General features: G+C 41.3%; 1 protein-coding gene across 13 annotated transcripts in view; it reads left to right on the forward strand.

The window, feature by feature from the left end:
* The window catches only part of TNRC6B (trinucleotide repeat containing adaptor 6B), a 126,206-nt gene that overhangs the window by 97,451 nt on the left and 5,216 nt on the right, over window positions 1–23,539 (forward strand). For 9 of the 13 annotated variants that reach the window (XM_068142497.1, XM_068142499.1, XM_068142498.1 and 6 more), the window contains 12 exons: window positions 553–627; window positions 1,971–2,016; window positions 9,311–9,459; window positions 10,569–10,739; window positions 12,925–13,050; window positions 14,083–14,214; window positions 14,733–14,831; window positions 15,064–15,232; window positions 15,601–15,735; window positions 15,936–16,112; window positions 21,044–21,190; window positions 21,476–21,571. In XM_068142497.1, coding sequence (XP_067998598.1) covers window positions 553–627; window positions 1,971–2,016; window positions 9,311–9,459; window positions 10,569–10,739; window positions 12,925–13,050; window positions 14,083–14,214; window positions 14,733–14,831; window positions 15,064–15,232; window positions 15,601–15,735; window positions 15,936–16,112; window positions 21,044–21,190; window positions 21,476–21,571 — 1,522 coding nt within the window. The remainder of the gene's footprint in view (window positions 1–552; window positions 628–1,970; window positions 2,017–9,310; window positions 9,460–10,568; window positions 10,740–12,924; window positions 13,051–14,082; window positions 14,215–14,732; window positions 14,832–15,063; window positions 15,233–15,600; window positions 15,736–15,935; window positions 16,113–21,043; window positions 21,191–21,475; window positions 21,572–23,539) is intronic. The other 4 variants (XM_068142500.1, XM_068142501.1, XM_068142510.1 and 1 more) reach the window with 2 other exon arrangements.

The following is a 23,539-nucleotide window of genomic DNA, read 5'->3' on the forward strand; positions in this document are numbered from 1 at the left end:
CAAGTCCTAGTTTGCAAAAACGATTCTCTTGAACTTTTTTCTCACTTGAAGATTTGTTTAGAACACCAAAGCAGCTGTTCAGAATGTTTTCTGTGGAACTTCGTGTATCACCTCTAAATTACTGTAAGGTCAAATTACTGTAAGGTCAATCCAGGTCAGCACAAAGCTGAAGAGAAGAAAGCCAAGGAAGAAATCTACCTCTCTGTGTGGTGGATTAAGGAATGTATTAAATTGTAAGAGAGAAGGAGAGAAACCCCAAACAACAACATTCACAAAGCTTTCCAGATTCCAGAAGGGAACGGAAGGTGTGATAAACATTCTGCACAGCAAGCGTTCATCTGGGGCGGTGTACGTCAGAATGAGAGAGAAAAATGAACACTATTTGGTAAATGCTTCGAACTGTGCAAAAACCAAGTCATTTGCTCAGGAGATTAATCTCTCAGATACCAGGATTTTCATTCACTTGTGCACCTGAAGGATAAAAAAGAGTGGGGGAGGAAATCAAGAAGTTACCTCAACATAATTTCTTTTTCTTGCTTTTACCCCCTTCAGTGCGCATTAAAAGGTGGAAATAGTGACTCATGGATGAACCCTTTGTCCAAGCAGTTTTCAAATATGGGCTTGCTAGTAAGTAAATTGTATTGAAATGTAAGATCTTACTTTGTAAAAGGAAAAAATAAAAAAGCAGTAAGCTTTCAGAAAGTGGAATGATCAGCTGCTTCATAGTGTGCTTCATAGTGCTGCTCTGCATTTGCTGTGCTGGCATGTTGATTATAATACCTGCAGTGGTTGGGTATTCAGCACTTCATGCTACTCAGAATGGCTTCTCAGAAAAACCTAAAATTACTTTGACAGCTGTTGTTCTGAGATTGCAGTTTTCTTTCAAGCAATAGACTCTGAGGAGGTAGTTTTTCGTTTTATTTGGTGTGGTATTGGGGTTTGGGGGGGGGGTGTTTTGTTGGGGGGGTTTGGTTTGGGTTTTGGGGTTTTTCTGGTGGTCGTTGGGGTGAAGGGTGGGTTGGTTAGTTGTGCTGTTTAGAGTACTCAAGGTACAGGCCTCAACTCCTGGCTACAGTGTCAGGGATCTCATTAGTCCCAAGTCTGCTCATTCTGTTTCTCAGCTGCCTTGTAGAAAAGGAGGTACAGCCCTGTGTCTATCTTGGCTATTTGAATCCTGTGCAGCATGGCATTTTTAGCAAAGCAAGGGCTCATTATTAATCAGTACTTAAAGATTGATTGGTAAGGTGAATAAATAAATGTCCAGAAAAGAGATCCACAGGGAGATGTACCTCAACAGTAGTTACACAAAATTTTTATTTAGAGCTTCTGACATGCTAAACGCTTTAAAGAATATTGTGCCCAATGTCATCCTGTGAAGCAGGAGCAGCAGTTGGTAATGCAGGCTAGTGAAAGATAATGATGCTGAGCTGCTGTGGCAGCACAAACTGTCACTGACATGACTGGGATTAGGCTGTAATGTCTGTTGTCTCCCAACTTCAAATTCAGTCTGCTAGACCATAGATACTTCTGAAGGCTATGGGAACACCCTGTCCCCAGACTGCCAACTAAAGAATAACTTGGCAGCACATATCAAGATGTCTTGACAGGTCATGAGGATGAGCTATCATTTTGGCCACTATTTTCAGTGTTTCATCCCTTGACTGCTGGAACATGAGGACAGAGGTTCATTTCACAGAGCAGCTGTCTGTCAATCTTAGTCTCTGTCCTGTGCGTTCATGTGTCCGGTTTCATATGAGGAAACTTGCCACATACAGCCTTAGGAGGTTGAGGTGTAATGTCCTGAGTGCTCCCAGGAGTCCTTGTGTTTGATTTTAGTTTAAAATAAAGACTTCTACTGCCACAAGCACATCCTTCCTTTGTGCCACCTCTATACCATCAAGGGCCACTTTATTACATATTCCTCAGCATTTGTTAGAAGCCAGAACTAATTGTTCTTTTTTCTTTTCCAGAGTCAAACTGAGGACATTCCAGGCAGTAAGATGGACTTGTCTGTAGGTGTGTATAATTTAAATGTGATTGAAGTAGAATATTTTGCTGGAATATTTTGATGTGGATGACATACTGTGCTTTGGAAAGGTTTCGTCCTTACTTCTAGCACTCCTCAGAAGGATAGAGTTACAGCATCTGATACCTTCAATGTCTATGCAGTCAAGGCTGGTATGAAAATGGGGATGTATACCTGTGCAGAACAGAGCTGCAGCTTGTGCAAGGGACATCATATAAGTCTGTTTTGATCTGTGTAGTGAATATTCATTGTTACTGTTTCAAGAAAGGGAAAGTGCCTTTTTATTTGATGGAAGAGGAGCACTGATGGCACTTGGCAGTAGGACATCCCAATTAGCACAGCTCCCTGAAGGTGATGTGAGGAAAAAGAGTATCTTCTATCATTGATCACTCAAGTTGCTTGCCTCGGGCCATAACAAGTTGCACTCAGTAGAGCTAGATTCTTGGCTTCATGTACCACAGATGGTACACAGCTCAAGTGAGTTGGGCCATGTGGAAACCACAGAATTGGAATTGAACATTTAGATTAACCCTATTTAATCACCTTTGACTAGTATGATGTTCCACTCACAACAGAAAGTAATCCAGTAGTAGATTCTGCTTTCCTCTGAAGTGTTCTTCTGTCCTGGTACAGTAGCCATATATTTGAAAATAAGCCTTTGCTGTGGGAGCTTCTGGTAGCAGTGGAAAACTAGACAGCACAAGTTCAAACCCTGCCTATGCAAGCAGTGTAAATATTTGTTAGAACAGAATTAACAAGGTTGGAAAAGACCTTTGAGATCGAGTCCAACCTATAATCCAACACTATCTGATCAACATTATCTAACACTAATAAACATGGCACCAAGCACCCCATCCAGTCTCTTCCTGAACACCTCCAGTGATGGTGACTCCACCACCTCCCTGGGCAGCCCATTCCAATGGCAAATCACTCTTTCTGTGAAGAACTTCTTCCTAACATCCAGCCTAAACCTTCCCTGGTGCAGCTTGTGACTGTGTCCTCTTACTCCTGTGCTGGTTACCTGGGAGAAGAGACCAACCCCCACCTGACTTACAACCTCTCTGCATGTAGTTGTAGAGAGCAATAAGGTCTCTCCTGAACTTCCTCCAAGCTGAGCAACCCCAGCTCACTCAGCCTCTCCTCACAGGGCTGTGTTCCAAACCCCTTCCCAGCTTTGTTGCCCTTCTCTGGACACGTTCCAGCAAGTCAACATCTTTCCTAAACTGAGGGGCCCAGAACTGGACACAGTTCTTGATTTGAATGTTAGATTTTAGGTACTGCAGGAAGAACTTCCTGTGAAACTGGGCATTGTGCTGGAATTAGTTTATGCCTTACCTCTCCGTGTCTTTCTGGTATTGTTGACCAAATTATTCCATTATTAGGTCTTGTAAGAAGTGTGCTCTGATGTTGACCCTCTTCACACCCCTGTTGTCACCAGCCTGGAGCACTTGCTCATCTGCTACTGTTGTTGTATCACGTGTTGTGTATGCTGTGGATTTTCCCAGCCAAGAAGCTTCTTGTATTGGGAATATCCATTGCTGTTTGTTGCTACCAAAGGTGTATATGTGTATGCATATAATTGCATATAATATCAACTCCAGGTTTGGTGTTCTAATGCAGTCCTAATAACTACAGTGTCTCTCAGCTTTGAATCCATTATGTTCTTAAAATGTGTATCACACTTCCAAGAGGATTAAGATCTTCATATTTTGCTTTCTACCTCTGAATAGTCAGGGATCCCAGTAAGATGTTAAAGTGTGCTTTTATATAGTACAGCACAGTTTTGGAGAGGGCACTGGAATTTTTGGACCTCTCCACTTTGACCTTGCACAGCCTCTTTAGAATTCTGGCTCTGATTGTGTCATGCTTCTATAAAGATGTTCTAAATGGAGATAAATCATCATCTTGGATGTTCACTTCTCATCTGCCTTCAGATGCTGCTCCTCAACAACAGATCTAAGAATATACAAATGAAGAGGATGGTAGCCTGGATTATGCTTATTATAGCTCTCTTAGTTCTTTATCTCCAAATTAAGCTTTTGGATCCTTTACAGCTTTCTGCTTTCAAGGACCTTAAGGCTGTCAGACCTTCTGAGAAGAGATGGCTGATGCTCAGAATATCCTGTGCAATGCTGCCCAAAGGCAGTCTTGATACATTGCACTGCTTTTAAGTTCCATGTGCCCATTAATGGTGGCATCTTTGATCCTAGGCAGAGGCATTTATTATAGTTTGTATTCAGTTTCAAAGACTCAGAAGGTAACAGATCTTCCTCAGGCTTTTCTGTAACAACTTTGCTTAGCAGTTTTATCCTTGATGCTTATAGCAGTTGCTTGTGGAAAACTATAACCTGTTGTTTTTCTCAGCCAATAGCAACTTCTAATGTTTAATAATTTGGCTGACTTAGGAGGTAGGCTAGTTGCTCAACTGGTTTGCAGTCAAAATTATTATGTACATAGTTTTGCTAACTAGATAGTGCCCAGCAGGATATTTCCTAGTTTATGGATAAATACACCTTGATCCCAGGTTTACATCTGTGGTTTGAGACCACACTTCTCAGAGGAAACTTCAGTTTTGTTGTTGAGGTACAGCATGTTGGTTCTGGTCATCATATATCATAAAACAAGTCCAGATGTCAGTAAGTAATTCTTACTACATTCATCTCAGTCTCCTCATTTAAAGTGTGCTGCTTTTCTTGCAAGGTGCTAGAGTGAGACTCATACTTGCTGACTGGGACAGAGATGGAGCAGTAGCATGCCTGAGGTGTATCTACTTCCCCCCCCATCTTATTGTTGTATCAAATCACTTCAACAAGCAGCTTGTTTTACTTTGAAAGTAGGATACAACTTTTTTTTCCATTGACATCGCTCCTAGTATGTGAGTCCCGAGGCATGAAGTTTGCTGTCTGTACTGATAGACAGCCGCCTAAACATGAGCCAGCAGTGTGCCCAGGTGGCCAAGAGGGCCAATGGCATCCTGGCCTGCATTAAGAATAGTGTGGCCAGCAGGAGCAGGGAAGTCATTGTGCCCCTGTACTCTGCTTTGGTTAGGCTGCACCTTGAGTACTGTGTCCAGTTCTGGGCCCCTCAGTTTAAGAAGGACATCAAGACACTTGAACGTGTCCAGAGAAGGGCAACAAGGCTGGGGAGAGGCCTTGAACACAAGCCCTTTGAGGAGAGGCTGAGGGAGCTGGGATTGTTTAGCCTGGAGAAGAGGAGGCCCAGGGGTGACCTCATTGCCCTCTACAACTATCTGAAAGGTGGTTGTAGCTGGGAAGGGTTTGGTCTCTTCTCCCAGGCAACCAGCACCAGAACAAGGGGACACAGTCTCAGGCTGCGCCAGGGGAGGTTTAGACTCGAGGTGAGGAGAAAGTTCTTCACCGAGTGAGTCATTCATCATTGGAATGTGCTGCCCAGGGAGGTGGTGGAGTCACCGTCCCTGGAGGTGTTCAAGAGGAGATTGGATGTGGCACTTGGTGCCATGGTTTAGTCATGGGGTCTGTGTTGATAGGTTGGACTCAATGATCCTTGAGGTCTCTTCCAACCTTAGTTTTACTGTGATACTGTCGTAAGCAGCTTGTCAGAGCCACTTAATACTTGACCTTTACCTTCCCTCTGTTTGTTGTCTTTTTATTTATTTATTCCTATTTTATTTTTTTAATTAGTTGCAAACTCCGCAGATCATGGAATTCTCAGATTGCCTGTAAAAACTGGGAAATTCATTTCCAAATTCTATCAATGAAAGATGCAGCTGTCTGTTGTAAATACGTTACAAAGCCATAACCTGAGCTAGCATTCAGGTGCAACACCTCTGTTTAAGCACATGTGCTTGCTCTGTAGGCTTGGACAGCATAAAATTATGGCAGTGGTGTAAAGCCAATGTCTTTAAAATCCTTTCAGCTTTGTGGTTAAGTGAAAAACACTTTTCAAATGCTTTTGCTATTTTTATTTTCTTCCCATTTGAGTTACCCCCCTGGGTGTATTTTCACCATGTTGATTCTCATTGGCAAATGTTTTGGGTAACTTTGCTCAACAGCATTTTCTGTCTCCTGCTTCCTGGTACCAGGATCACAATATATAATTTTCTTTGTATCCACTTAAAAGTAGACTTTTTTTTATTTTAAGTTGCATCCATGTCATGGGGAAAATCTGCCTAATGGGGTTTTTACCTCACTAGAGTTGCCTTCTAAGTTCATGTTTATCATTATCATGCATTTTTCACTGTTTTCTCACACTTACTAATTGTGAGGGGAAACATAAGAATTGATGTAGTATCTTTTATGGAGATTATTTGACTTACAACCTGTTCTACCTTACTGCATGTGGAACATTTGGGGCTTTCTTATTTTTTCATGTACAGAGGATAAAATTCAAACTTCCCAGATTTCTGTTTTGTCCTATGTAAGCTAAAGCTCATCTCCTGCACCTGCATTGTTGTTGGCAGATTCAAAAGAGACTCATGTAACAAGTTTCAAGGTTATGCTAGAGTTTTCTGTGAATGAGATAAATGAATGCTGCCATCTCTCCTGGCAAGATCTTGTTTGTATTGAAGTTTTAGCAGCTGCCTCAGCACTAAGTGGCATGCATATCTGTGCTTGAAGCCCTTAATGTTGCAGGTTAATGCTCTACATGTTATTTAAGAAGCCATTTTGCAAGGCATCATTCAGTAATGTTTGAGGAGTTGATTGGAACATCAGGATAACTGAAGAAACAAAAGGGTGTTTCTGTGCCTTAGTCATCTTCTGTTGGCTTTGACCCAGTTTTCATTTCAGATGGTGAGGCAACCCTGTCTCACTTTCAGTTTCTTTTCAGGAGCCAACTGACAGAGCTTCTTGGGTAGAGTTAAAGCACACGTGTTTTGGTAGTGCCCTATTGTCGATGTGTGCAGTGGTTAGATGTAGGTATTGACAGGGCCGAGATGTATGTGACATTTTATATGACTGCTTTTACAAAGCCAGTTCTAGCTTTAGGATATGTTAGAAAGGGATGAACACATCCAAGTTGACTCCAGTTATGAGCCAAGAAAGGTAAGTGACTTGTCAAGTGTTTTTGTGATAAATGATGTTGAAAGCATTGGAAAGGATGAAGCTGGATCAACATTAAAAGCCATGCCAGGAAGAAAACCTGTGAAATCAACCACTAATTACATGGGGTGGTTTGCTGTAGCATACCTATGAATATTACTCATTCATGATTGGACATTAAGAGATGCTGGTTTTGAGAAGGTTATCTGAGGAATAGAGAAGTGTTTTGGAGGTATGTGAGTGATACTGGAACTGCCTGTTTTGTTTGCTAATATCTAGGTGTTTTGTCAGTGGTAGGGTATCCTTTGGAAGAGTCATAGCTGTTGATTAGCTGTGGTCACAGGACTCTTAAACTGTTCTTGGAAAGGCCATCTGTGCTACTAACCAAAATTACTTAAAACTAAAAATACTAGTTAAGCTTTTTTCAATCACATTGTCCCTGTTTAAAAGCAAATATCTTTCCCATCTACTTCAACGTAGCAATATGCATCTGATACTTTACAGGTGACAAATGTGACAAAGTATTGTTTCTTGGTGTCAGCTGAGTGTGTAAGGTAGAAAACTAACTTCAGTCAGCACTTGGCTGATGATAACCTTTAGATGTTATCTTGCTCACTCCATATTTCTCTATGTGCAGTTTGATTGCCTGTTCACATCTTTCTCCTGTTCTACCAGATAACTTGCTGAGCAATGGCAGCTGACTGTAGGGAACACTTGAAAAGTGTTTCTGTTACTGGTTGTATAATCATTGCATACAGGGTGAAGGATATTGGTTAACTGTCTGGAAGTCACACTGTACTAGATGACATTTGTTGTTTAAGAGATGCAAGTTCATGACCTAACATCACTGTGGCCATTAAACCATGTCCCAGGGTGCCATGTCTACACAGTTCACAGTAGTTTTGTTGTTTGGGTTTCTTTTTAACACTTCCAGGGATGGTGACTCCACCAGCTCCCTTGTTAACATGTCCTAATGCTTGTCCACTCTTACAATAAAGAAATTGTCCCCAATATCGTATCTAAACCTCCTCTTCTCCAGACTGAACAATCCTGGTTCTCAAAGCCACTTTGCATAAGACATATTCTCCATGCCCTTCCAGCTCTGGATGGCTCCAGTAGTTCAATATCCTTCTTGTAGTTAGGAGCCCAAAACTGAGCCCAGTATTTGAGGTATGGCCTCACCAGTGCTGAGTACAAGGACGCCATCACTTCCCTACTCCTGCTGGCCACACTATTCCTGATAGAGGCTAAGATGCTGTTGGCCTGCTTGGCCACCTGAGCACACTGCTGGCTCGTGTTCAGCCAGCTGTCAACCAGCACCTCCCAGGTAATTTTTTTGCCAGACAGGTTTTCAGCCACTCTGCCCCAAGCTTGTAGGGTTGCATGGGGTTGTTGTGGCCTAAGTGCAGGGCCCAGCACTCATTTTTGTTGAAAGTTGTACAGTTGACCTTGACCCATCAATCCAGCCTGTCCAGATCCCTTTACAGAGCCTTCCTACCTTTGAGTGGATCAACACTCCCACTCAGTCTGGTGCACTCAATTCCCTTGTCCAACTCACTGGTGAAGGTACTAAAGAGAAGCCCTGAGAACACCACTTACAACTGGGTGCCAACTGGATTTAGCTCTATTCACCACCACTGTTTGGATCTGGCCATCCAGTTAGTTTTACCCAGCGAAGCATCCACCTATCCAAGCTGTGAGCAGGCAGTTTCTCCAGCAGGAAGATACTGGTCAATGGTTGGACTCAGTGATCTTAGAGGTTTTTTCCAACCAAAACAATTTTTGGAGACATGATCTAATTGCCTGTGTGGTTTTGTAGTTTGAGAAATTCTTTCTCGCTGCCAAACCCAGTAAATGGATATATGGAGACTGTGAAGAGTGGTGTCAATGGATCCTGAATGCATTGCAATAAATAGCATTGTGAGTTGTGGAAGAGATTGAGAACTATGAATAAGTTATGATCAGTAGCTGAACTAGGCTGCTGCAGAAATGCACATGTTCATATTTGTACCTAAATTGTGAGGAAGTACTTCACACTGAACTCTGTAAATAGGCTTGTTCAGGCTTGGAAGTGGAACTTCCTACTTAAATGTTTCATTCAGCACTTCTAATGGCAACCATATCTATGCTACATTGTAGGAGATGTAATTTGTACCTTGCTTCTTAAAGATACTTTTCTTTGGCTGTAAACCTGCTGTCATAAAACATAGTAGAATTTTTTGCACTAATTTTGTCCTTTCTCTTTTTTTTGCTTTTCTGACAGGTGGTCTCCCAGAAAAGAAGTTTGAGGTAGACAAACGAGCCATGAATCTGGGGGATTTCAACGACATGATGAGGAAGGATAGGTCTGGGTTCCGTCCACCTAATTCCAAAGACATGGGAACCACAGATAGTGGGCCTTATTTTGAGAAGGTGAGAGAAGGATCTTTAGATAATTAATTTCAACCTCTGTGTTTGAGGTCCCAGTTTTTATCCTCCTCCTCTGGAAGTGCTGGGACAAACTCAATGCCCAAAGATATGGGGGATTGTGTAGAATGAGCGTGTGTACAAAACTGGTGTCAGATGAGCATAGCCAAACTAAATGCTCTGAGGTGAATGAAGTTAGAACAGACTGCTCTTATATGGACAGAAAGAAGTTCCTTTGTTTTCCTTGGAAGGGTAAAGTACTGGTAGCACTGAAATTCATTATAGGTCTAATTATGATTCATTTGGCTACTGACTACAATCAACTGTTATAAAAGGTTGGCTTAGATCTAAGTAAATAGAAGTAATCACAGTCTTCCAATTGTTTTCTGCTTTCATGTCTGCCACTTAGTGGAAACACCCTTTCTAAATTCTGTAACCTCTTCTGTTGTATGTCCTGTACTGCAGGCTTCTGTATGACATCTGTTTCTCTGTGACATCTGTGTGTGTTATGGTAGTGTTTCTTCCCCGGTCTTGCCTGTTTTAAATAGGAGCTTTTGCTGTCATTAGCAAATAATAATTGCTTCACGTTATGAATTGGAAGGTGTCTGATAGAGTGAGACTGCTTTGATGGGGGACTTAATGCAGTCAATAGAATGTAAAATAGAAAAGAAATTTGATTTAGAAATTCTGAAGGTGTTAATGGATTTTTTTCAGCTCCTCCATTTTGTTATAACAGGCCAAAAACCAGTTTTGTCCGCTTACACTGGTGACCTAATTCATAAATACCAGTAGCAGAGCTCATGCATTCCTTACAAATTATGTTTGCAGGTGTGTCCTAACATTAGGAATTCATTCAAGATTTATTGGTCTGTAGTAGTAACAGCCACTGTCAGAAATGAACTCATGAGAGCTCAAAACGTACTCTTTAGGAATTACTGATGATCTCTTTTAGACCAAAATCCTAATTGTCAAGTGATCATTTGAGTCAGTAAATTTGTAATTGCTCTTACAAATTAACTTTGCTTCTTCCTAGTCACTCACAGTCCCTCTTTCTCTCCTCTTGCATTCTGTTGCTTCACTAACCAACTCCTGCTGTTGGCTAACTGCTGCTTCAGCTGACTTTGCCTTTCTCCAATCAAGATGGGTGCCTTGGGGATGAGGCTCCCTGCTCTCCCTTCTCCCCTTCTCCCAGCTACAAGCTGTCTCCCTCTGGTTCCACACTATCCAACGTCGGCCTTGGGGCAATCGGCTCAGGGCTCAGTCCCCAAAACTTCGCTGCTAGACAAGTAAGCAGGCCACCTTGTAAGATGTGTTTTTATAAGGCTGCAACCTGGGCTTAATCCCAGTTTGCATTTGTTTTCCTACTAAATAAACTAATATTGTTAATGGAAATTGCAGCTCTATCGGGCCATTGAGAATCAATCCACTTTGATATCTATTATCAAAATGTATTCCATCTGTTGGCCTCTTACTTCCTGAATCACAGTGCAGCAGCAGATAGATGTGCTTTTCAGATGCCTTGAGTTTAGTGACAACCTTCATATTTCAGTAGCTGTTTAAAACCTGGTTAGAGGCTGTTGATTTGCCCCACCACTGAATTTTTCCAGACTCCACCTGCTGACCTCTTATATAGAAATGTGGCTATAAAAAATTGCATTTGTTTTGCATTGTGCCTGTTCCCTTCTGCCTTCCCCAAAGAAAGGATTCATTTAGCAGCCTTTAAAAACTCTTTGAGTAGCAATATTTGTGTTCTGTGTGGGAGGGAATGATGGGGAGGAAATGAAGTGGTTAACTGTAGTTTGGAAGAATTTCTGGCTGTTATGTTTAGCATTATGCTGGAAGAAAATGTTTCAGGAATACTGGGAAATGAAAGACGAACTTCAGTATTGCAACTAGACACTAGGATTTGTAGTCACGTGCCTAACATGATGGTGTTTCTTCATGTTGTCTTTCTGTTTCCATGTGACACAATCAGTGTAGAATATCAGAGGAAGTCCCAGATTTGCAGGCATGTTCTTGAATTCGGGGTGCAGAACTTCTTTGAGCTTTAGAGAGAGCAAATGTTGTAGCTGCAGGTTGAAGCCTCTCAAAAACTTGTGTAGTTTGACCCCACTCAGTTCTTTCCAGAATAAATACTTTTGTCTATCCTTCATGCTTGCCCTTAAGTTGCCTCTGTAGGAGAAGGTATGTAAAGGAAGTAAAACATGATGCAGGTGAATGAGATCATCCATAATGCTGTCAGTGTAGAGGCAGGGTAACAGACTTCCATTGTAGAAAAGGATGGTGGAGATTGCACTGTATTATGGTAGAAGGGAGGCACAGTTTATGAAGTCTGAGTACATAAGGGAAGGAAAGTCTATTTATGAGAAGGCCTGCACCGTCTCAGTTTGGAAGAAGGGCTGAGTATAGCAGTACTGCAGTGGAGAGTTAGAACAGAAAATGGTGGCTGAGTGATGGAAAATGTGCTGTTTAGAACTCCAGGTACCTGAGAATTACAAATATTGTGGTGCACAGCAGATGATGTGATGTTTTTAGGGGCTTGAAAATGAAAAGATAGAATCATGGCACTTAAGGACCTTTTGGAGTATGACCTTCAGCTTTCAGAAGCAACAGCATGTGACTGTTAGTGTAGGAGTCTGTCCATAACATTTCCTGTGGCTTTTGTTGAAGGATGTTACACATAAAGACAGGCTGCTCAGAGGCTGAAATAGTGAAACATAATCAGGAATTTCCATTGGTCGTTTTCATTCATGCAGTAAGGTTTATTATGACAGAATTTGCTTATGAAGCAGTGAATATGGCTCATTAAGGAAGCTCAAGCAGTGGGTATTCTTGAGAGGAAAAAAAAAAAAGCCCAAACACTCTTTTCTCACTAGAAATTTTTCCCACTTTTCACTTTCATATAAAAGAAATAAAAATGAAAACATCCCAATCCAGAATGCTGATGTTTGCACATCAGAAGGGAAACTGTAGAGTAAGTTCGTAGAATTCTAGTTTCAGTGACTGTAAGGCAGGCCTGCAGAGGAAATAAAAGGCTTATGAATGGTACAGTGTTTCAGCAGCCTAGTCAGAGAAAGTACATGACTCTTCTAAAATGATGGCCCTGAATTCTTGTTGCCACTGTCTTCCATACCATGCCAACAGAAAGTTCTTTTGAGCATGTTGTTCGTACTCCCAAGTTTCCATTTCCCAATATGTGAAAAATACAAAACCTTAGCTTTGTCCTGTGCTTTGATATAAGTGGATAAACATGACTCTTCAATGCCGAGGAGAGAGAGCCTGCATCCTGAAAACACAGCAGAGCAGTTTTAACCCAGGTAGAATTTCACTCATTTAGGACAGACCTCTTAGCAACTCAAAGGGTACTCTATTTAAATCAGTGCTTGCCTCATTGTCGTTGATATGTAGTTCATAGCATAGAAATCCATATCCTGAAAGATTCATCTTCTCACTACTGCTTTAATTTTATAGGGTGGCAATCATGGTTTGTTTGGAAACAGCACAGCACAATCGAGGGGCATGCACACACCAGTGCAGCCACTAAATCCTTCCCCCAATATCCGGGCGCAAGTGCCTCCCCAATTTCTTTCTCCCCAGGTAAGGAATTTATAGTAACTGGTTACTTGTAAAAAATAGAGCTGCAGCCTTCAGAGCAAATCATGGAGGTTACTTAAACATCTATTTTAGTCTTGACTTGATGTTAACAAATTGAAAACTTAGATAAGATGAAAAATTCAAACTCAGAGTGCAGAAGGATTAGCCTTTCTGATTCCAAGGCAGTTGATGGTAACTGCTTGCTACCACTATTTTTAAACCTCAAAGGTGGGTTCAGGAATCCTATGCCTTGCATAAGATTTTGCAAAGTATTTTAAAATAAAAAAAAAATATATAAACCTAAGCTGCAAGGGTTTTTTTGAAGTGCAACAGGTTATTACTTTTTTTTTCAGTCAGCCTTGTCCTTTGCTCCCTGCCCCCTGGAAAGAGGCCAAATGAAGGGCTGTATGTTGCATTTACATTGCAGAGCTCTTAAGACCTCAGGGCTTCCAAATACAAACATTTACTTTTTGCTCTGGACTTGGTGAAGACTTCTAAAGATTCTCCTGAATTGTACTTGTGTAACTCAAATCATGCAGGGAGAAATTGGGCACTTCTTCTCCACCTACTCCTCTCTTTTCCTATAGCTTATTCAGCATACAAAGAGATTAACTCTTTCTGTGAGGCACTGTTTCTTTGCTCCAGTCACTGCCTGAATGCCTTTCTTTTCCCTTGTCAACCAGTACATTTTTAATGTGGTGATGCAGTGCTGTGATTACTGGTTAGCTGCATATATATCAGCATTTTAATTTAGTGCAGTCTCTAGCAACCGCCTGGTTGGAGGAGGAACCTTTGTGTGTGTGTCTGCATCTGCACATGTAATATTGTATATTGTCAATCAAGTGAGGTATTCACTCTGCTCCAGTCATAGATTGTGCATGTTTAAATGTGATGTGCTAATAAATCTGTAGTGTCTTTCCCAGAACACCATTTAAGATTGGTGCCATACCCATTTCTTCATAAAAATGCTTCTACTTCATCATCTTTCCTGATAGCACTGCATTTCTTAAGGATGTGTAACTTGTTTCCATGCAGGTTTCAGCCTCCATGCTCAAACAGTTTCCCAACAGTGGCTTGAATCCTGGTCTTTTCAATATGGGCCCCCAGCTTTCTCCCCAGCAGATTGCCATGCTGAGCCAGCTTCCACAGATTCCCCAGTTTCAATTAGTAAGTAGCTAGTAATCTTGTGAGACAGTTTATAAATTGTCTGCTGAGCTCTCTTTTTTATGTTTATTCTAATTCTGTGGGGGTTTTTCTACTGATCTTGTGTTATTTTTGTACAACTATTCCCTGTTTGGTGTAGAAGAAAATACAGCCCTGTTAGAGGGCAGCAGATAAACTAAACAGACCTGTGTCGTTATGGTGAGGAGAGGAGGGCGTTGCAGTAGGTTAATGACTTTGTACGGGAAGCAATCTGTCATTTTTTTAAATGAGGCTTTCCTCAGACTCATAGTCACAATGATTGTAATAAAGCAGGTTGCACTAATACTGTTGCATGATGTTAAGAAGTTAAAAACAAGTGAAGGATGAGTTTTTGAAGGTGTTCATTGTCATCTTGAGTGTGTGGAATGAGAAAGTTTACATAAGTTCTGAGCAAAGCATATCCTAGTAACTGGCTTCTGACAACTACAGTTCATTTGATGAGCTCTGTATTTTTACTCTTCCTACCTCAACTTATCTCATAGGCATGTCAGCTCCTCCTGCAGCAACAGCAGCAGCAGCAACAGCTGTTACAGAGCCAGAGAAAGTTAAACCAAGCTGTGCGGCAGCAGCAGGAGCAACAGGTGTGGCTCTTCTTTTGTCATTCGTGTAATGTATAAGCTGTACCAGGTAAACGCCCTCTGCAGCAAAGATGACACTAGTTTCAGTAACATCATCTGCTCTCTTCAGTCTGCATGCTCTTCAGGTTGCACTTTTCAGAACATGAGGTCCTTTAGATCACTTTCAAGTCACCATTTCTTGATGTTTAGTGGAACTCTGTTACAGTATAGGATGCATCTTCGTTTTTGTTTGTAGATTGCTCGTATGGTGAGCGTCCTGCAGCAGCAGCGGCAGCCTGGCATGAAGCATTCACCATCCCACCCTGTTGGGCCTAAGCCACATTTAGACAGCATGGTACCCAATCCTTTGAATGTGGGTCTCTCGGATTTACAGACCAAAGGGCAAATACCTGGATACGGTTCAGGTAAGTGCTCTGTGGAAAGAGATTTGGTGCATTGCCTATAGTTACCATATGGGCCAGTTATGTCTGGGTCCAGAAGTGAATCATTTCTGTGTAAGCCATTAGAGTAAAGGTTGCAATTGTCAACTCTTGATCAAATTGCATTATTTTTCCATTACAGAGGAAGAGAATAAACCTAACAGCAAAGTGTATTGTGGTGGCATACTGCCCTAACAAGCAGATTTGGAAGTTACCTCTTGAACATTTCACTTGCTACTGTTGATTTAGATTTATTTATTTTTTTTAACCTTTCCTGTGATCACATTGTTCACTGTTTGAAGATGTTTAAACCAAAAAGAGCTAATAACAGTGGAGTTCTGTTTGTTTCACAGGCTTTGGTTCAAGTGGCATGGACTATGGCATGGTGGGAGGAAAAGAGGCTGGAACAGAATCCCGCTTTAAGCAGTGGACTATGATGGAAGGGCTGCCCTCTGTGGCCTCACAAGATGCCAATATCCACAAAAATGGTGAGAAGGGGACTGGCTGTTTTGAGAATGCCTTTGCAGTATCATCTTGCCATTGGTAAAATAGTTCACATAAAACAGCTTCAAGTCAGTAAATCTCTTACCTCACCAGTATGCATATTAAATAGATGTTGGTTTAGCATACCATGTTTATAAAGCTCTCAACTTTTCCTGGGTGTAAATGTATCTTTTTAATTCTTCAGGTGCAATAGTGCCCCCTGGAAAGGCTCGTGGAGGATCGCCCTACAACCAGTTTGATATAATTCAGGGCGACCCACTGGGTGGCCATGCAGGCCCTGCTGGTGATAGTTGGTTACCTGCCAAATCTCCACCAACAAACAAGATCGGAAGCAAATCCAGCAACGCCAGCTGGCCTCCAGGTATTAGACAAGGGCAAGGGTTATGTCCTAGCTTTAGAGTAGATGTGCTGGCATCTTTCCTCATCATACTTTTTAAATAACCACTCCAACAGAAATACCTTTGTTTGGCCTATCCTCTTTATTGTTCTGTTGTTTTGTTGGGTTTGGTTTGAGTTTTTTAATCCACATTAGAACATAAATGTTAAATTTGCAGTAAAAAGTTGCTGGGCTGAATATGAAGTAACTGCTGCATTGCCTGAATAGTCTTTGGTTTTTTGTTGGGTGAACTCTTACCTTCTGTAGTTTGACTTCACACTTAAAAAAATTGTCATGGGAATACTGATTCACAGCAGACACAATAACAGCTCCTTCTTCTTGAGCTGACTCTTTTAATTGTGTTGTGTTAGGCTGACACGGGGTGTAAAAATTGTGATTGATAGCGTGGAATCAGAAAGCAGAAGAGGTGAAAGCTTTTTTTAATGATGGTGGCAACAGAATTGTCTTGACCTTTTGTATTTTATATAGCATGAACTTTTTTCTGGCAATTTCCAAGTGTATGATGTGTTGCAGACCACGAGGGGGTTTTGTGTAAAATCTCTGTTCTGCTGTTGTGGTTCACTTCGCTCTGTTTCAGTACTGCTCAGCAATCTTGCAGCTTGAGTAAAGTCTCTTGCTTTTTGGGATTACAGGCAGTAGCACATTCTTTCTTGCTAGAAAACTCAAATGTCTGGAAAAAAGAAGTATCTGACCACAGACACACACAATTTTCTATATAAAGCATACATTAAGGACAGAGTAGCGTCACAGAATCACAGAACGGTAGGGGTTGAAAAGGATGTCCAGAGATCCTCTTAGTCCCCTGTTTGCCTTGTTTAAGTACGCCTTTGAAGTTGTGTGGACTAATCACCAGTGCTGCTGTTCAGCAAATGGTGGATGCTGCAATTCTAATTTTTCCTCTGCCTGAAAGACTCTCGTATTCCAGGAAGACATTACTGACTGCAAAGCTTCTGCTGTGGATTCCCTCAAGCACAAAGAGTAAAGGTGCAAGTAGCATCTTGCCATGGTCTAGTCATGAGGTCTTGGGTGACAGGTTGGACTTGATGATCTTTGAGGTCTCTTCCAACCTTGGTGATTCTGTGAACTCTTGGGTAATGCAGGAGCACAGACTTTGTTTCAGAAAGCCTAGGAATCTGTGAGACAAATACAACCACAGGAAACCTACAACAAGTAGTTAGTTTTTTATGTGGGAACCTTTCAGTGTGTAACTCCAGCAAGAAAATATTTTCTGATGAGCGGAGAGAGTTCAAGAATTACCTCTAAAATATCTGTACAACCTTAACAGAATCAGAATGATTTGGATTTTAAGGGACCTTTAAGATCACCTAGTTACAACCAAACCATGGGCAGGGATACCTTCCACTAGACAAGGTAGTGCAAGGCCCCATCCAACCTGGCTTCCTTGAACACTTCTGTGGAAGAGGCATCCCCAACTTTCCTAGGCCACCTGTTCCATTATCTCACCACCCTCACTCTAAAAGAATGTCTTCCTTAATACCTAGTCTAAATTTTCCTTCTTCTGTCTTAAAGCCATTACCCCTCATCCTATCACTACAAGCTCTTGATTTAAAAGTCCCATCTCATACCACTGACTGCTCTCTGTAGAAGTATATTATCACTACATTTCTGCTAGCCTGGATGTTAAGTATGGAGCTTCTTGAGATGGAGTAATTTCTCATCATGCCAGAAGTGCCCCAACTGAAGCTTTTTTCCAGGATCTCTTGTAGACTCATCGTTGCTGAACATGTTTCTTCAGTCACCATTTGTCTGTATAATACTGAGAAACACAGTCCTGCTTGGAACATTAGGAGAGCAATGTGAGGGTCAGGTCTTCCATGTTTATAGGTTTTCAAGCAGCCACTGGCTCTGACACATTTCTTGGTACCAGAAGGCTGTTAAAGAAGCGAGAAGCCAAACAGCTACTCCTTGCCATTTGCTGGTACCGTGGAGCCTCCCTAGTGATGCCTGCAGTCTGAGTTGGTAATAAGTAGAATTATAGCTGTTGCTGACTACCTCACCACTGTGAGGGCATAGATGGGGTTCACAAAGTGTGAACATAAACCATGACTGGGGTCACCAGTATCATGCCTAATTTATTGTGGGAATGAGTAGCCCATGACAGACTGCAGATGTCTGTAGCAGGTCATGAATATTGGCATGTGGCGTTTATGCAGTTATTGCTGTATTGCTAGGCCTCTCTCATGAGTCCATAGACTATTGGGACAAGTCCTACTGCCCCATAAACATCAGCTACTGAGGCTGTCTCATAACCTCTCCAGGTTAAGAGTTTTTTAAGAAGAAAAACTTAGCTGAAATCATGACCTACCTATTTATCAACACCCTTGATAAAAGAGTAAAGACCCAAAATGTTTTTTACACTGTAGATCCATTTTCTCTGCAAGTTTGAAGATGAAGCCCACTGTCACTGGAGATAGATTTGTTTTTTTCCCTTTTCCTGTTGTTGGAAGATAACAGAAACACATTTACAAGAGAAAACCTCTTGAAATAGGTGTGGTTTTCCTCTAAGTGAATACAGAGGTCACTCAGCATTCACCCTGACTGCACCTTTCGCATTTTCCTCCTAAATGCCATCTGCTGCAGAAATTCTGCCCTTCAAGAAAGCAGTATTGTTCAGCACAAAGATAAATGAAGTGGTGCCCAGTCAAACTGATATCACAGCTGGAGGTGAGAGCAAGTTGTGCTGCATTGGTGAGAACTGTCTTTTGGTTATGTCACACAGACTTGCATACCTAGGTCATGCTGGACTGTAATTTTCCCTTTTAAGAGTAGTTCAATCACATACTCAAGGCAAACTGACCTGGATGTGTCTGTCATGGTTTTCCTAATAATCTTATGCTTGAACATTTGAGGAGGACTTTTCAAATATTGGTGGAGAAATTACTTCATGTTTTCTTGACTATCTAAAACTAAAAGAGCATGTCTGTAGGGAGAGTTGGTGAATGTGCATGTGACCCAAAGGATGGTTTGTCAGTTTGTCAGTATGCTGAAGTTATATTGATGAGTCAGTGTATTTATGTACACTACCCCACCTGATTTTTTTGAGCCTGGTTTGAATAGTCCTTAACTTTTGGACAAGAGCTTACTGTGCACTTAATTTTCAGTCTCACCAAATCTCAGAAATCTTTACAAAGGCAAGACTTGGACTTCATCCTTTTGGGGATTTGGTGGTTGTTTGGGGGGTTTGTTTGCAAGCAAGTCCTAATACTCAGGTCCTAACCTGTGTTCATGGACTCTGTCTCAGAACAGAGATGGTCTAAGCAAAAGATACCTCTGCTTGTCAGAGGATTGCAGTATTTTGGCAGTAGCTGAACGGATTCTTTCCTTGATACATTTCTAACTGTATGACCAGTAAGCAATGGTATCCTCAATTATTTTGTTTGATTACTACAGATGGAGATGTGACTGAGGTTTATGAAACAAGGAATGCTGTGAACAAGAGAAATGCAGAACTGTATTTCTGTGAATCCTGCAGCAGCAAAACAATGGTGCAAATGCTAGCAAATAGAGGGTATTTCTGACATCTTAGATAGAAGGACTATGAGTGCTTTGAGTGTGGGGGCAGTAGCCTACAAATAGTGGCCAGGTTTGTGTTGTGTCCCTGAAAGTTCTTTCCTGTCAGTGTGAGCACAATACTGGGCGATATGAGCCACAGTTCTCACCCAATTGGAGTGTCTCTTAGGCATTCCCTGAGATTCTCCTGCCAGGGCATTACAAGAATCTAATACTGCCTTTGCTTTGCCTATTGTTTGAACTAGTTGATTTACATTTTTTTCTTCTGTACTTGTCTGTGAAGTTCATAGTCTTGACTATGCTTCTTCATTACAAAGATGATTGATTGACATGAACCCTTCCATGCCAGATTCACCTTAGCTATTTTTATTCTAGAGAGCACATCCTGAACCCTACTTTCAACCATGAACTTCTAGTTCTATTCAGATATTCTATTAATTACTTCAAAACTTGAATCTGCAAGGGATGAATCTGCCACTTTGGCATTCTTTTCACACTTAGCTAAATTGTCATGTAGTATCTGAAGCTTCTCTACTTCTTGTTGTTTGGCATTTGTTACTTCCTTATCACTGTTTCCAAAACTGATCACAGCACTTTATTCATTGAACATCTACTCAGTTACTGATCTTTCTTACAGCGACAAGTTGTTGTATTTTCATACTTCATATAACTCATCTTCTTATCTTAAAAATCTGGCATGCCTGGGGCTGTAGTTGAAAGCAAACTAAAGCATGATAAAGATATTCCATCTCATTATGAAGCATGAAGGTTATCAGTGAGTATATACATTGCTTTTGCCACAAAGCATCTCACCTTAGCATTACCTCAGTTTTGATAGGTAATGTGTAAAGCTTGTGCATACCCAAGGTGTAAAGACATTTGACATGTTACAAACTCTTAAGGTCTGTAGCCTTTCCTTGAGAAAGGCTTTTGCATGCACAAAATGTATGCAGGCTGCAGTCTTGCAATGGTATGTTTCTTTAAAAACATACACTGAATTAAGGGTAAAACAAAGCCTTGAGTGAATGTAGTGAAGCAGAAAGAGGCGACGGAATATTGTGTGCACTTGTACTGCTTCCAGTGGTTGATTTTAGTAGTATTGTAGACTTGTATTCAGATGCTGAAAAAAGTTCCATGGGAGGAAATGTGAAGTAGATTTTAATTAAGAAAAGTCAGGGTGGTTTTGTGGGGTATTTTTTGTTTGTTGATTTGGGTTGTCTTGGTTTTTTGTTTTCTTCTTTTCCCCCCCTGAGGAACAGCTTAGAAGACAATTACTTACTCTCCTAAAAGATCTTAAACAATCACTTCCAGTAAATGACATTTCCCTGTTTGCATCTAACTCCTTTCTTTCCTTCCCATCCCAGAGTTCCAACCAGGAGTGCCATGGAAAGGTATACAAAACATTGACCCTGAATCTGACCCCTATGTGACCCCTGGAAGTGTGCTGGGGGGGACAGCCACATCTCCCATTGTAGATACTGACCACCAACTTCTGCGGGACACCACCACAGGTAAAAATGGTGAACAGTTGGTATCTGATGAATAATTACATTATTTCATTTTAATTAAATAGGTAAACAATTAAAAGAGGTTATTCAGATACTTGAGACTATTCTAATGTTCCTGTCACGTTTATTTTATTTGACAGAGAGAAGCTTTATGTGTCTTTGCACTGTGGCTGTATATCCCATGAGGGCTTGGCATTGGTACAAATCATGGCTCTCTTGAGGTTTATCAGTATTAGAGAAACTCTGTGAAATTTGCCTGCTCTTTCTCTCTCGTGTTCCTTTTGATAGGGTCTAATTCTTCCCTCAACACCTCGCTGCCTTCACCTGGTGCCTGGCCCTACAGTGCCTCTGACAATTCCTTCACCAACGTTCATAGCACTTCAGGTATGCAGGCTTCAAAACTTACTTGGACTAAGTTTTCCACTTAACTAGTTTCTCATTCTTCTTCTTCTTTGAATATTTAGTCTTCCAGTAATTTCTAAGGAATTTGAAATTTGTGTGGCTGGTCAGATAGTTTTCCTGTTGTAATTGCTTTAAAAACTAGACTAAGGTCCTCTGCCCTTCCTCCTGCCCAAACAGAAAATTCTTAGTTAAAGGAGCTGAAGAATAGGGTAGCAGTGAGAAAGAGATACTAAAGAAAAGGAAAAAATAATACCTGCAGAGTCTAGCATGTGTCCGGAGTTTGGGGACCGTCACAATTTTTTACACGTAAGTGCTCCTGTATGTGTGAATGAAGCAGGTGAGTGGTTTGACTCATTTTAACTCCAGAGTATTGGAGTGCCTTGGAGGGAACATTTTGCCTCGCGTTTTGTAACACCAATCGTTCCCTGAAACCTAAAGAGACAGAGAGGAGGCTTTTAGGCCCCTAGCTTGTGATGGTTGTCTGTAAATAGGAATTTAGATAGCTGCCTCTTAGCCTTGATAAGAATATCTCCAAAGCTTTCTTGTGAAAAATGGTTTCTGTACACATTTCTGAGTAGGATGCTGGAAGTACTTGCTCCAGACAAACCGTTTGAATTTAGAACTTAAAAATGCCAGAGATGTCTCTTGAGACATCATTGTCTTGACATCTACTTCACACTGAAGAATTGTGCTTAAATAGCAGAAGTGATGAACATAGCCGAGAACTGCGCTTGGCCCAGGCTGGTTTTTGCATCTTACTGAATAAAAACTGAGTTCATGTTACCTCAGCATCCTCACAAAATGTGTTGAAAATCCTGTTTAGTCCTCAAGAAAAGCTCTGTTCCTGATGCCAGTTTGTGAGTGACTTTGATTTGAAGCAGTATCTGTGTATGCAGCATTCCAATGACATAAAAAGATTGCTCTTTCATAGCCTAGGGAAAGGAGTGGCATGTATCAGCTTCCTGCCCTTGCTTAATTTTTGTCTAGCACATAAAGACCTAAGAGATAAAAAATGTTTGAAGTGTTGTAGTTGGACTAAGGAAACTAGACCACTGACTGGCACACATAGCATCTTCTGTTCCTCTCATTAGACTAGACACCAGCATTTGACAGTCAGAAAGTAGGTCATCTGAATTTTAGGGATTTAGAACCCGTGGTAGCTGTAAAACAAACTGAGCCTAATGAAAACAGGTTTTTAAGCACTTCCTGACACTTTCATATGTTAGTGCTTGAAACCTGCTTGCTATTGACAGTTACTCTGTCATGGGAAATAATGTGATTCAGCTGTAAAATGAAACACATTTACTTATTGAAAGCTTTATGGTCTTAATTCCCAAATGGGCTATTATGTGAAACCCTGGCATACTGTAAACCCAAATTTTTACCCTCTGTTTCAAATAAGTAATCTACTATCTTTTGTTAGTAGATAGAGCTTGATACCTATATTTGCACACACACACACGTTCTCATTAAGATAGCTTGTGACACAAGTACCTTTTCCTCCAGACTGCCCTGTCTCTGTTCACTGGTTCTCATTACTGGACAAGGCAAAACAAAATTACTTGAGCAATTTTGACTTTTGGTTTGTTTTTGTTACTTGGCTGACAAATGTCCCTTGATGGCAGAAGGTATAGGAGACTTTACAGTCAGTCTTCTCAAGGAAAACTTGTTAGGAAGAGCTCCCAAATATTCATTACCACCAATAGTGGTGGTAATAGAGGGCTGGAGCGCCTCTCCTATGAGGACAGACTGAAGGGGTTTGGGGCTGTTCAGTCTGGAGAAGAGAAGGCTCCAAGGTGACCTAATTGTGGCCTTCCAGTATCTGAAGGGGGCCTACAGGAAGGCTGGGGAGGGACTTCTCAGGATTTCACGTAGTGATGGGACTATGGGGAATGGAATGAAGCTGGAGGTGGGGAGATTCAGGCTGGACGTGAGGAGGAAGTTCTTCAC

This window comes from Melanerpes formicivorus, unplaced genomic scaffold (genome assembly GCF_026170545.1).
Source record: "Melanerpes formicivorus ecotype bairdi unplaced genomic scaffold, bMelFor1.0.p_v2 SCAF_8, whole genome shotgun sequence".
Taxonomy (NCBI): Eukaryota; Metazoa; Chordata; class Aves; order Piciformes; family Picidae; genus Melanerpes; species Melanerpes formicivorus.